General features: G+C 59.9%; 1 protein-coding gene across 1 annotated transcript in view; it reads right to left on the bottom strand.

Annotated features, from left to right (window-relative positions):
- AXIN2 (axin 2) overlaps positions 1-14,473 on the bottom strand; it is a 30,474-nt gene that overhangs the window by 11,149 nt on the left and 4,852 nt on the right. The window contains 4 exon segments of the mRNA XM_040244310.1: positions 156-670; positions 764-904; positions 3,487-3,589; positions 10,698-10,838. Coding sequence (XP_040100244.1) covers positions 156-670; positions 764-904; positions 3,487-3,589; positions 10,698-10,838 — 900 coding nt within the window.

Genomic DNA, 14,473 nt, shown 5'->3' with positions numbered 1-14,473 from the left:
CGGCCCCGCCCCTCCCCGCGGCCCCGCCCCTCCCCGCGGCCCCGCCCCTCCCCGCGGCCCCGCCCCTCCCCGCGGCCCCGCCCCTCCCCGCGGCCCCGCCCCTCCCCGCGGCCCCGCCCCTCCCCGCGGCCCCGCCCTCGCACAGGCTCTCTCACCCAAGCTGGGCGGCCCCCGGGGGCTCGGGGACCCCGGGGTGGCTCTTGCACTTGGCGCAGCAGTAGTCGGCGCCCCCGGGGACCGGGCAGGGGCAGCGCACACGTGGGGCAGCTTCGGCCTCCGCCTCGTCCCTGGTCCGGGGGCCGGCGTGGTGGTGGACGTAGTGGTGGTGGACGTGCTTCGTGGCCTGCCTGCTCACGAAGCCCCTGGCCCCAAGGAGGGAGCAGCCGGCCGGGACGGCGGCGGGCGGTAGGGGGCCCCCGGGCGGGGGCAGCGCACGGTGCGGCTGGAGGTGGTGGCGGTGGTGGTGGTCGGGGGAGCGCGCGCGGGGGCTGTAGCGGCCCACGCCCGGGGACTGGCAGCCGGGGGTCTTGAGGACCCTGGACAGGTGGTCGTCCAGGATGGTCTGCGGGTCCTCCTCGTAGCTGCTGGACGGCAGGAGGCAAAGGGGGTGCGGCGCTGTCCCCGCCTCCCGTGAGCCCGGCGCCAACTCCGCGCCCTCTTTCTCCTCGTCCTGGAAGGGAAGGCAGCGTCGGTTGGGGGAGGTGGCCCGGTCAGCAGGAGCCCCCTCCCCCTAATACGGGGGCGGGGCCGGCGTGGCGCCCACCTCTTGGATCTGCTGCAGCCGCTCCTCCAGGCTGTGCCGCGTCTCCAGCTCCAGCTTCAGCTTCTCCAGGCGGGCGATGAGCTCGGCCGCGAAGGCGGCAGGCTCCACGGGGGTCATCTCCTTGGGTAGCCGGTGGGTTCTCTGCGGGGCGTGGGAAGGAGATGGGATGCTTGCGGTCAGGAGGCTGCCAGGGCCGGGGAACGGGTGTCGGGATGCAGCCAGGTCCACGGCCGCGCGGAGACTGGGCGGCGCGGGGCCTGGGTGGCACGGCCGCTTTATGTGCCGGCGCCGCGGCCTCGTGGAGAGCCATGGTCCCCGGCCGTGCGCCGTGGGCACAAGCAGTTGGTCGCACTCCGAGAGGCCGCGCACGCTCCCTCTGTAGTACAACCAGCCCATCAGTCGCTACTCTGAAGTTGAAAATCTTCAAAGACTGTTGTCAAACATAAAAAAAAAAAAAAAAAAAAAAAGGCAGCTCTCTGCAATGGGGAGGGGAGAGCACAACTCAAGGAATAAAAAGTACGAGCCTAAACAGAAAAGGAGTTGGGAATGTGAAAAAATAAGATTGGAAGGAGGTAGTGGGAAGCAAAAGAAAAAAAAAAAAAAGGAGTCACAGGGCCCAGATCAGAAGCAGCGGTAATTTCTTCCCTGGCCGCACACTGTGCACCTTTGAGGTGGTGTTGTCTAACACTGTACCCACCCCCCCTCGTTCTGGCCCATCCCTCCTCCCATCTCTTTGTACAGAAAATGAAGAAAGCTGCTGCAGGCTAGTAGCAGAACACTGCTGAGCTTGGCTGCCTGAAGCTGATCTACCAAGGGAAAAGGGAACATCTCCAAGTCAAGTACGGAATATAAAAAGGCACCAGAACACTGCCAAGAGCAGCAACAGAGAACCCCCGCCGCCGGCCCTCTGCCCCCTCCCGTCGTCCTGAGCCCCCCACCCCCACCCCTGGTCCTTCTGCCTCCTCCCCCACTTCCCTCCTGCTTGTGGCCCTTTTCTTGAGGGGGAGGTGGGCAACAGAAAGCCAACCTGCAGAGGCCAGCATCTCCCCACCGCAGCAAAGAACTGAGCCTCACCACAGCAACCGCTGAGCCACAGGACCCCAGGAGGGGAGGGCCCATCTGGAGACAGCTGCCATTCTCACCCAGGCTGGCTCCATGCAGGCCCCGCACACCCCAGCAAAGTGCTGCCTCCTGGAGAAGACCGGTTTGCACTCCCCAGGACAAAAATCGTGTCATTTACAAGCCTGGGCAACAGAACTTTTCTTAAACGCACAGAACTCCCCCCAGCACCCTGGCTTTACCAAATCAAAACATATACATCTCATGGATACTGTTGTATTGGGGTGAAGAGACGGTGATTGAGAAGGGGGGCGCTCGAGGTCCCCAGAAAAGCCATCTTCATTGGCTATTTTCACAAATTTGAGTGCCCTGGACTGTTCCAGGAGCTTTGGAGAGAAGTTGCAACAGTCTACACACCAATGAAACATGGGACCAGCAATTCAATGAGCTGATTTTCTACATGCGACGTAGCCAGTGGGCCAGTTGGGTTCTTTGGGGCTGGCAGGAAGGACTTGGAAACAGATGCTGCTCTGAGCTGGGCACTCTCTTCCCTTCCCCAAGGAGCAGTTAGATGGGGTAGGGTGCCCCCCTGCGTGTAGGGGCCTGGGGCTGGCTGCCCTCCAGGACCTGGAAATCGTTAGGGACGTCCCTGAAAAGCCCTCCACACCCCACTGGCCTCTCGTCTCAAGCAGGAAGAAGCACTTATGGATCCTCAAACACTGACTGCAGATTCAATAGGCAGGTACTAAGCCATGTTCTGGGGCTGGAAACAGGAGGGACAACCGGTCTCCAGGGCTCTGGAGCAGAAATGGCCGAGTACAAAGAGGAACACTGGCTGAGGTGACAGAGCCAGGCGGGCGACACGAGGAGAGGGCGCGGGGTGTAGCTGGCCCGGGCAGGAGGCAGACTCCCCCAGCCTCCTGGTTCAGTCAGTCAACAGGAGCTCAGGGAGACCTACGATGCGCCCAGCGCGGGTCTGGTCTCTGTGGAGAAGGAGCTAACAGACCGCCCAACGCAAAGCGTCCATCACCTTCAGCCCTTTGGGGCCTGGTTTCTGGGAAGGAGCCTCTTGGTTTCTTTGTCTTTGAGAACTCTTTGTTGAGAAAATGGAGAGGGTCACACAGGTCATCTTGAGGTCCCCTGAGCTAGATTACACCCCGATGAACCCCGTCACACCTCTCAGGTGGGCCTTCCCTTCCTCCTGTTCCCAGGGCTGACCCGCTGTGGAGACGGCTCTTCCGGGCCCCGCCCCCACGAGGCCCCGCCCCAGCAGACTCACCCCCGCGAGGCCCCACCCCCAGCGGACTCCCCCTCCCCCACCATGCAGGAGCACTCACCGGGGCCCTCCCGACAGACCCCACCCCCGACGAGGCCCCGCCCACGGCAGGCTCCCCCTCCCCCACCGCGCAGGCGCATTCACCGAGGCCCTGCCCCCATGAGCCCCCCGGCAGAGCCCCGAGGTCCCGCCCCCCGCAGACCCCACTCCCAGTAGACTACCCTCCCCCACCGCGCAGGCGCACTCACCGGGGCCCGCCCCCCCCCAGGGCCCCCCCCCCCCGCGAGGCCCCACCCCCAGCAGACTCCCCCCTCCCCCACCGTGCAGGCGCACTCACCGGGGCCCCGCCCCCAGCAGGCCCAACTCCCCACCGCGCAGGCGCACTCACCGGGAAGTGAGGTAGGGACACTTGACCGTTGGCCTTCACGCTCCGGTGCATCTCTCTTTGCAGCTGCTTCTTACTCCCCACGCGGTAGGGAGGGACGCCATCTCTAAGGGACACGAAGGACAGGACCCACCGGCTCACGAGGACGCCTCGGCGCACGCGCCCTGCGGCGCTCCCACCGAGGACAGACGCCCCGCCCACGCCCGTCCCTGGGCGCCATGGTGGGCCCCGAGGGGACGTCACGCCGAGACCCAGGCGCCCTGCCCCTCAGGCCTCTCTGGAAGCGGCTCCAGCTCCGGGAAGAAGCGCCAGCTTGGAAAGAGCTCCCGTCTGGCTCTGGTCCTAGCAGTGGGCCCACGCGGAGGGAGGCTCCCCCAGCAGGACACGGAGACCCTTTGCTTCCTCCAGTGGTCTGCTCGCACCGCAGTGCGTTAGCCCGAATCGGGGGCCGGGGCCTTAAAGTACACCAGGCGGTGCTGACAGGACGGGGACCAGACCCACAGGAGTCTCAGCCGGGCTGTCGGAGGGGTGCAGAATTCGAACGTCGACCTCCGGTTGTTTCCGAACGTCTCCCTCCCATCAGTCACCAGCAGGCATCTTTGGCCTCCTCCCTTCCCTCAGCTCCAAACCCTACTGCCCCCAACCACCGGACTCTCAGATCCATGACCAAGGTGGTAAAAAGAGAAAGCCCCTACTCCCGGGTGTTCTGCCTGATTCATCCAAATTAAGTGAGCAGCTACTATGTGCCAGCGCTTATTCTAGGCTCCAGGCAAGATAGCAGTGAAGGGAGGGGATAAAAAATGCAGATGACTCCCTGATAATGCTTGTGTTCTAATGGAGTGGAATACACAGCGAGTGAAACATAAAAAGCAAAATCTATGGTAAGTTCAGAGGTAAAGAATCTGCCTGCAATGCAGGAGATGCAGGTTCGATCCCTGCGTCAGGAAGATCCCTTGGAAGAGAAAATGGCAACCCACTCCAGCATTCTTGCCTGGGAAATCCCATGGACAGAAGCGCCTGGCGGGCACGCCATTCATGGAGCTGCGAAAGAGTCAGACATGACCTGGCAACTAAACAACAGCATGGTAAGTTAGAAGGTGGTAAATACTATGATGAAATGCACTGCAGAAATGGGGGGCAAGGACTGCTGGTTGAGTGGAGCTGCAATTTTAAATGGGGGGGGGGATTGTCAATTAAGTCCTCGCCACAGAGGTGATTTCTGAGCAAAGATAGGGAGGCAGTAGAGGCCCTTATATTTTTATTTATTTTTAAAAATTGAAGTAGAGTTGATTTACAGTGTTGTGTTTATTTTTAATTTCTGGCCTCACCCTGCAGCATGGGGGAATCCCAGTTCCCTGACCAGGGACTGAACCCACACCTCTGGCATTGGAAAGCAGAGTCTTAACCACTGGACCTCCAGGGGAAATCCCCATCATTATATCTTCTGGAAAGCAAATGGAAGAGGCTTAAAAACACCACTACCACGCCCTCCTCCACTCTGCCCAGTCTTCACTGAGAGCAGGACCTGGAGTTGCGAGGACGTTTTTAAAAGACTTTTGTAAAAAAATAAATAAAAGACTTTTGTTCTTGGAAGCTGTTGGATGGTCAAGGTGTGATTATATCCCCAATGCTCTTCCTTTCGGAAGCCACTTATTTACAAAAGCCTCGGGGTTCAGACGCTTGCATACTGAATCATCCTTCTAGGCAGCAAATGTTGAAAAGAGCTGCTTGGCTATTTCCCTTTCCCTGGCATTTTCTTTGTCATCAGGCCCCTGACTTGTCAGTGGTGGGGTAGCATCAATTGTGTCTAAGAAAGCCAACAAGTCTCCTTGTATATACTGTGGTATAACTCTTGAGTGGCCCCAAGGGCTGTAACCCGCCAGCTCCTCTGTCTGTGGGATTCTCCAGGCAAGAACACTGGAGTGGTTGCCATTCCCTCCTCCAGGGGATCTTCCTGACCCAGGGGTCAAACCCGCATCTCTTCTGTCTCCTGCACTGCAGCAGGTTCTTCACCACTAGCGCCCGCTGGGAAGCCCGGGTGGTTACCCTGCCCCCACCTAAAATCCCCTGTGGGCTGGGGGTGACAGTGGGGACCCACAGCTTGGGTCTCACGCTGGTCTGACCAACTCCTGCTGCCCCAGGACTGCAAGACAAGGTCCACATCCTGCCAGCAACTCTCTTGGACACACCAGGATCTCCCTGTGAGGCACACAGGGGCCCCACTGGCCCCTCCAAGGCTTTGACCTTGAGCGCCCTCTGGCAGCCTCTGCCCCTCACCCCTTGCCTGCCAAGATGAAAGCAGTGCTAAGGCTTGCACATTTCCCTATAAAAGAGGAGACAGAAAGGTGACCTGGGGAGGCAGTTGAGAAAGGGAGGTGGGGGAGCATGGCACGGGCCACCCGAAGGCAGAGGACACGTGAGTTCTGGAAGCACCCCGCAACCTCACCCAGTGCAGCCCCTGCACCTGGGGCAGGTGGAGGGTCTGGCTGCCGGCGTGAAAGCCTATGACCAGCGCAGAAAAGGGAGCTGCTAACCCAGCTCAGAGGCTTCCCAGGCGCCTTCAGGGAAACGTGGCTTCAATCCACCCCTCTCCTCCCCACAGCCAAGAATCTTCTTCCAGAACAGCCCCTCATTCCAGAAGGGGGCCTCTCCTTTTCATCCAGGCTCTATAAAAGTCTGTGATCAGTTTCCTGGCTTCTCAGGACTGTGAGCTGATGTGCGCCCAAGTCTTGGTCCCTGAACAGTCTCCTTTAATTATAAACGTTTTAGCTAACAAGCCTGCTGCCGGGCCCAGCTGTTTCTGGGGAGCACGGTTTTGAAGTGTGGACTCCACTTAGCTGCCATTTAAGCCGAGCCAATTAGCTTAGCCTTTTGACTGGGCCGTGCCCGGCCTAACCTGAATGTCAGTTTCCGGCAGCTTTGGAATAGCGGGCTCACGTGCACATGTGTCCACTCGCATTTCCGTTTGGCCACCACTTCGAGGGCAGCCTCTGATCACAGCCAACATCAAAAGGCTGGTTTGTAAGATAAGGCACTATGTGAAGTTCACTCAGACGCTTTCCCCGGGGACCAGAATAAACCCATAAACAAGATAAAAGGAAGTAAAACTAAATAAAATGACCTGGACCACCCTCTGCAAGAAACGCATCTCGGGCCAATTTTGTGACGCCCGAGCAGACACTGACTTCAGAAGCAGCTCTGTGCAGAGAGAGAAGTCAGGGTGCTGCCTCCACGCTGGCCTCCCAACTTTCACTTCCTATCAGAGAGGCCACACTTGAGCGGCAGGAACTTGCTGCTCCTGGTGAATCCAGCCCCCCACCAATCCTTCTGCCCAAGGACTGGGCTTGAGGACTTGGCTGGGAGTCTAACTTTCAAATAAAAAAAAGATTTAAAAAAGTCATTTCTTCTGAATGTAGGTTTCGGAACAACAGGCTCGTAAAACGGCCTTCTCAGAGGCCTGTGTGAAGACTCAAATCCCCAACCATCTTTAAAGGGACTTTCTCCTTAGCGGGGAACCAGCAGTGGGGAGCAGGCCCTGGCCTTCTGGCCCCTGAGGCTTCCTGGACACGCTCAGGGCAAGGCCGCCCAGCCCAGCTTCTCCCCAGCCTCAGGCAGAGGTCCCCAGACTTCATTGGTTCTGTGGCAAATGAGACCAAGGCTTCCCCAGGCTTGTGTCTAATAAACTCCAGCCTTCTGGAGTCTATTGAAGGCGGCCCGTGACCCCCGTCCCCCCCACCCAAGCTGCGCCCCTCCCCAGCCCCCAGCAGGGCGGCCAACCCCTTGCTGGCCATTGTGCCCTGGAGAAGCAGCAGGGCCTTTTCATGCTTTACGGGGGTCCTATTCACTCGTGCGAGGAGATTTCAAAGGGGTCTGCTGCCTCTCATCCCTGAGCTTCCCCAAGTGGACAATGGGCTGAAAGCGACTCAGTTCAGCTTTTCATCCCCCGCGCTCCTCACCGTGCCGGGCCGCAACTGGCTGAGCTGAAGAGGGTCTAATCCCAGCCGGGGATCCGCCCGACGCCGGGCCAGCGGCCAGAAAGTGCCTCGCCCAGCGGGCTTTCCGTGTCTGCCAAGCCGATGGGCCCAGGACCCCTAGGATCTCCAAGCCCGGTCCCGCCTGTCAGAGCAGCTCTCATCCTGAGGCCCTTTGTCCACCCCTGCATAGGCAGCGGGAGGCAGCCCCACGCTGATGGGAACTGTGGGCCCAGGGGCGTCAGCACGGGCAACTGGGGACAGATGGCTGCATCCAGCGAGCTGCTCTCGAGGCTGGGCAGCCAGAGCCATGCATCCCCCTGCCCCCGGCACTGACCTCAGGAAGGCAGGCTCAAGTTCATGGGCCTCAGGCCACCCCCAACCCTGGCCTTGGCGTCCTGGTTTACTCATCCCGTTCAAGGGGGCCACGCCGAGGGGGGAGCAGACCCTGCCCTGGGGTCCTGCCGCCTGGGACCCAGGGCACCCACTGTGAGCACCCAGAGAGCGGCTGCTGCGCGAGGGGTCTGCCTCAGCCTCTCCACCCACCAGGACCTTCCTGGCCCACATGCTCACCCAGGACAGCTGACTTCTTCCTACACTCTGGGCGCCTTGAGTCCACGGCGCTTTAGCTAAAGGTGGGGAGGGTAAGGGCTTTGAAGTAACCTCTGGGGATGCCTTCTTTCTGGGCAGGGTCTAAAGAAGAGGGGGAGGGCAGAGGGGTTGGGGGGGGGCTGGGTGGTTAGACCTTAAGTCATTTGGGCTTCCCTGGCAGCTCTGCCAGCGCAGAAGATCTGGGTTTGATCCCTGGGTCGGGAAGATCCTCTGGAGAATGGAATAGGGACCCGCTCCAGTATTCCTGCCTGGAGAAGTCCACAGACAGAGGAGCCTGGTGGACTCCAGTGCACAGGGTCGCAAAGTGTCAGGCAGGACCGAGCAACTAACGCTTCACTAAGTCATTAAAAAAGAAAGCTGTGTGGCCACTAATAGAGAGGGACTCAGGGCAGCTCAGAGATCTCCTTGTCATCTGGTCCCTACCACTGCGCTTGTTGACATGGGGAGCGGCAGCAGGCTGAGGGCAGGGGCCTGTGGGCTGGACCGCAGTTCTGTCTCTGACGCGAGCAGTTACAGGAGCACCGGGCCTTCCTGCCCCGTCCAAGAGTCATGAGCGGTGGCCAGTTTTCCTGATTGGGTCTTGTGAGGCTCAGCCAGGTATGGGGACTACACCCAAGTTATCTCATCCCAAACCCAGAATAACACCTCGGTGACGCAGAGCAGGAGGCAAGCCAAAAATAATCTCTAAGAAAACTAAATAGAAGCCTCACAGTCTTCAGTCAACTATGTTTAACTAAGGAGATTCACTCAATACCCTCATTCAGACCCAACTTACACTCCTACTTTACACGCTAACACTGACTCCCATGCAATCCACACTCTAGTTACGAACCAGAGGGAAAGTGGTGCTAGAAGTGAGCACACCAGCGCGGCCAAGAGGAGAGGGGAGAATTGTTCTCAGGGCCGGGAGGCACCAGTGCCTCTAGGGGCAGAAAGTGCCAAAGTGGAAACGTGGGTCTCTCAGGCGTGTCTGACTGTGACCCCAGGGACCGCAGTCCGCCCGGCTCCTCTGTCCATGGGAGTTCCCAGGCAAGAGTGCTGGAGTGGGTTGCCATGCCCTTCTCCAGGGGATCTTCCTGACCCAGGGATCGAACCCAGGTCTCCTGCACTGCAGGCGGACCCTTTACTGTCTGAGCCACCAGGGAAGCCTCCTGGGGGCAGAAGGCCTTATACAATGTTGAATTCTGTGAGATCATATTACAACGTGGTATGAAAACAGACCTTCAGATTAATTATCTGGACCAAGAGACAGAATATATCTTGTCTGATACTATTCAATAAGGAGAGAGCAAAAACATTCTTTTAAGAAATACGTGTTTTCCAAATACAATAACTATGGAAGCCTCACCTCTGTAAGAGCCCTCATCTCTTCATGCTGGATGATTCACGGTTTCCCTCCCTCCATTTCACTCAAGCCAAAGAGGCATTCTTGTATTAAATCTCACCTTAAACGTCTCTCTCCTTTTACTAACGGAGGAATCTGAGGGGATACAATAAAAGCCACCAGGAAACTCAACAGTCAAGTCTCAAACCAACCCGTCTACTTTCCTCTCAATCGGCTCCATGCCGCAGGCCAAGCAACAGATCGCTGGGCTACCGAAACCAGATCGTTTCAAGCAAACTGGAAGAAGAGCTGGGAAGCCTTGGGAAGGCAGAAGGGACAGCCTGGAAATACGTGTGTCAGAAGCGACTCCAGCTCCACAGGCTTGCAGAAGATTCTACTCCAGAGCGCTTGAGGAAGACTCTCCAGAGACCATTTCCAGAGCGGTGGCTCCCAGCGGGGCTCCACCTCTGAGCCTCCTGAATCAGTCGTCAAAGTTGGCAGGAGATGGGGATGTCTGGTCCACGCCGCCACCCCACCCCCACCCACCTGAGACTCACAGAGCGCCCTTGTTCTCCAGCCACAGAGGTCACCACTGCACGACCTCAAACGACCTCCAGCTCAAAGCATGACCCTGCCCATGGCCCGCTGACCTCATCCGACCACCCTGATGGCTGGGACTGCCTTCAGGAGCCCCAGCTGTCCACCTGCAGAAGAGCCAGGATCTGAGACGACTCTGGAGAGAACGTCCAGCGACAGAGCAGGCACCACACTGGCGCTTGCTGAACTGAGCCGTCCGAGAGGGGGCATCACACGCAGCGGCCTGGGGAGCACTCGGCCTTCTGGCCTGGGGAGCACTCCGGCTTCCGGACTCCGCCGTCCCTGAGCCCAGACGCAGCCTCCCGCGCTCCCTGCCTCCCACCTGTCCGTTCTGCAGACGCAACACCTGGATTCAAGGCCCGCCAAGTTCTTCTGCCCACAGGGAAAGGGGGCGAAATGACGAGCAGAAGGGGGGTGTCTGCACTCAGGGAACCTACAGGCATTGCCCTTAACCTTCTACCTTGGTTCAGTTGCCTTCTGTGAAGATACCTTCCGATCCCCATTCAAGGCTCTAAGCCTCCAGCTACCCAGGCTCCCAAGGGGCCCTCCCGCACTAAAGCTGGGCCACACCAGCGGCTCACTCCCGTCCCAGCCAAGAGACGCCCACACGGACACAGGCGGGCTTCAGACGCCGGCCGAGGACCCTGCCCGCTGCTCCGGCGGGCCACACTGCCAGCCGGGCACGTGGTGGGAAGGCAGAAGGCGCTTACACGCTACTGTCCGTCATGGACATGGAGTCGTCGGTCAGCGCATCACTGGATATCTCGCTGTCGTTGGCGCTGGCGGCTGGCGCGAAGACGTAGCCGGAGCCCACGTGGTACGGATTCACGGGGTCGCTCCTCCTGAAGGACCTGCGGGGAAGCCACAGCTGTGCATCCCGACTCTCGCCCCAACCTGGAGCGCCTGGGAGACCCCGGGACAGCCCCCAGCCTGCTGCCCAGGGCCTGCTGATCCTCTGGGCAGTGAACAGGCCCACAGGGAGCCCGTGGAGCCACTGACCTGCCCTGGGGAGAGAGCAGGGGGCTTCTCTGCCCGCGAGGTGCCTCGGGGGGACACTTCCCGAGGACTCTGCTCCTGGAGGGGAGGCGAGCGGAGGACAGAGGAGTGAGTCAGTGCAGACGGAGCATCCCTGCCCACGAAGTGAGGCAGCCCTTTACACACGTGACCTCATCTGATCCTCGAGGCCACCTGGGTGAAGAGGTCGCGTGCCCATTTCAGACGTGCCCTGGGGGCCCTGGGTCACGGAACCACAGTCAGTGGGTGTGGGACCCATCCGGACAACTGCCCCTCAGCCCATCTCTCTGCTTCTTCCCACAGGACTAGCCTGTGTCGAAAGACGCTTCAGTGTGAGAGGCAAGATGACTGACCTGTGGCGGGTGTCTGGCTCCCAGGGGGAGGAACCGGCGGGGTGGTGGGGATGCTCCCTGGGACAGGTGGGCCCGGGGACCGTGGATGGGACATGGGGGTGGGGCCAGGGAAGCGAAGAGCAGCGGCAAGTCCTCCACCCTGGGCGGTGGCGGGGTGGCGGAGAGGCCTGAGGCTTTCCCAGGGGGCCTGGGTCAGACCGAGGTGAGGGGTGGGCAGGGAGCTGCTGCACAGCTGGGCAGCAGAGCTGCGAGGAGGGTGGGCACCGCGGCTGGAGTGAAGGTTGGGGGGGGGCAGTCCTGCCTTTGGGACCTGCCCTCTGGCTGCAGCGACAAAGCAGACAAGTAACACTCAGAGCTGTAACACATCACCGCAGAATGGACCTTATAAATGATCTAACCCAACCCCCGTTTAGAAATGTTAATAAAAACCAAGAGCTACCACCAGTGACGGGAACAGTCAACTCACTGGAAAAGACCCTCATGCTGGGAAAGACTGACGGCAAAAGGAGAAGGGGGTGACAGAGGATGAGATGGCTGGATGGCATCACTGACTCAACGGACAGGAGTTTGAGCAAAGACCAGGAGAGTGAAGGGCAGGGAAGCCTGGCGTGCTGGTCAGTCCATGGGGTCACAAAGAGCTGGACACGGCTGAGTGACGGAACCAGCACCACCATCAGCTCTGGGCTCAGTGTGGGTGGGGCCCCATCTCCTCTCTGCCGCACCCCCACCAGCACAGGAGGTGCTCAAGGACTGTCTGCCGCCCAGTTACTGGCAAGGCCCCCCGGGGAGTGACGGAGCCCCAGGCAGAGCCACGCGCTGGGGGGCGGCCACGTGGAGCCCACATCAGGTCCTGGAGGAGCTGATGGCAACTGAGGTCCCCAATCTGCCGGTCTGAGCGAGGCTAGATCTCTGAGACGTCAGGTGGCCGAGGAGCGACCAGGAAGTGCGCATGAGGAGCGTGGCGTGAGCCCCCTGGACACCTTGGGCCAGGCCACCCTGCCTGGCCCCGCCGCTCCGGCCCCGCTGGCCCACCTGTGAGGGTGGGGGGCCTGGCCCCGGATTCTCGGTGCTGATGCCAGGAGGCCGGGGGATCCTCCATGACTTGGAACTGGTGCCCGCGTCTCCAGTGTGGCATTTCCAGACAGCAGGGTAGGAGAAAGAGGGAGGAGGGGACCGCCGACGAGAGGCCCGTGGTCCTCCCAGAGCAGAGGCGGGGCGAGGGGCGGCTGGTGCGAGCACGCGCGAGGAGGCGCACTCTGTGGCGTCTTCACCGCGGGCGGGACAGGAGGGGAGCGGGAAGAAAACGCTTCCCCACGGTCAGGTGGCCCCAAGGAGCGGGTGCGGGCAGGATATGGGGTCGCCCAAGATGTTAAAATGACCCAAAGCTCCAATCTTCTGGACAGGCCCCTGCCTTAAAGCAGGATGGAGCTTCCCAGGGGGCTCAGTGGTAAAGAATCCACCTGCCAATGCAATAGACACAGGTTTGATCCCTGGGTCGGGAAGATCCCCTCAAGGAGGAAATCACACCCGCTCCAGGGTTCTTGCCTGGGAAATCCCACGGACAGAGGAGCCTGGAGGGCTACAGTCCGTGGGGTCACGAAAGAGTCGGACACGACTGAGCGACTGAACAAGAAGGATGGAGGAGACGACGGCCCTCAGGGGCTCCGTCAAGCGCAACTGGAAAGCTCCCAGCCGGCTGGGTGTCCTGGGGTGTCACAGCCTCCACGGACAAGGGGTGCGGTTCAGGACATGGGGTGCGGTTCAGACACAGCCACTGGCCTAGGGCTGGAAACACTCTCCAAGGGCGCTGTTTACAGGGGTCGTGGTACCTCTCCAGAAAACCAACCATCAGCAAAAACAAGGCATTCTCGGGTGGTGTTTATCAGAATGACTGCACAGCGCAGGTGTGTTTCCCTCGTAAAGGCCTGTCCTGTGTGTGCAGAGAGCAGGGCCGGCCCCCAGCACTGCCTGTCGTGTGGGGCAGAAGCTCACAGCTTTGTCCACACTCTCTTTTTTAAGGACCTAGGACACAGTGGGTTGCTGAACGGGTTTTTCATCTAAGAGGTGTAACACAGAGATCAAAAAAGCCCAAACCGCCTTAAATAGCCTCGGGCCCCAGCCCGCCCCTGTCACTATCTCTGTGGTCCTCATACATCTGCACCGCCAGGCTAGGGCTGCAACAGTGCCGCGGGGTGGCGTGACTGAGACCCCCAGCAGAGCAAGGTGCTGCTCGCAGACGCTGCACGCAGGCACTGCTCTGCGCTCCCAGCCAGACACCGGGCCCCCAAATAAACTGAGCTCCCTCCCTTCCAACATAGAGGGCTACTGTACCACTAGCGATTACAAGTGGAATAGACCACTTTTCACTCAGTCCCTGCAGTCAAGTACAGGGATTTCCCTTCCATCATCACAAGACGACTCAGAGGAGGGTGGCTTAGTCGCAGGGAGAGACACAGACTTGATTTTTTCTTTTTTTAAAAAAACCCAGAACTTTGTCAAGACCACCACAAAGTTTGGAGAAAATGAATTAGAACTCCTTTCTTGTGATCGCTTTAAAAAACAAGAAACTCAACCAGGCTACAGTAATTGTACCCAGATGTGGATTATTTCTTCAGGGCCGAGGGGCTCCCAGTTGTTGCAAGCCCTTTTGATTCCTCCGGAGAGCAGAGGCCGGGACAGCGCTCGCGTTGGGCACCCCCAGGCCCGCGGGTTCAGCGCGCACAGGGCCTCGGCAGTCAGGGGGCAGAGGCCCCTGGCACCCTGCTCCTCACGCCCCCGGCCTGGTCTTATCCGTTATCTCCACGTGATCCCTTCCAGGGCCAGGCCCATACAGAGAGAGCAGACCCGGCCTTTGGGACCCCTTTCTGGGGCCCCTCTCAAAACAACGCACCTTCAAAAGCATTGGCTTCTAAGGCTGTGCGTTTCTGGCTCCTCTTTTCAGAAGCCCTCTAATGTCACCAAGTCCGCGCCCAGAAGGGGACGCTCCCTCCCGCAGCATCTTCTAAGCGAGGCGGGGGTGGTGGAGGGCGAGGCCAGGAGCGCAGGCGAGGCCAGGAGCGCAGGCGAGGCCAGGAGCGCAGGCGAGGCCAGGAGCGCAGGCGAGGCCAGGAGCGCAGGCG

The sequence above is a fragment of the Oryx dammah genome, unplaced genomic scaffold (genome assembly GCF_014754425.2).
Source record: "Oryx dammah isolate SB20612 unplaced genomic scaffold, SCBI_Odam_1.1 HiC_scaffold_8, whole genome shotgun sequence".
Taxonomy (NCBI): Eukaryota; Metazoa; Chordata; class Mammalia; order Artiodactyla; family Bovidae; genus Oryx; species Oryx dammah.
This window is presented reverse-complemented; position numbering and strand designations above follow the sequence as displayed.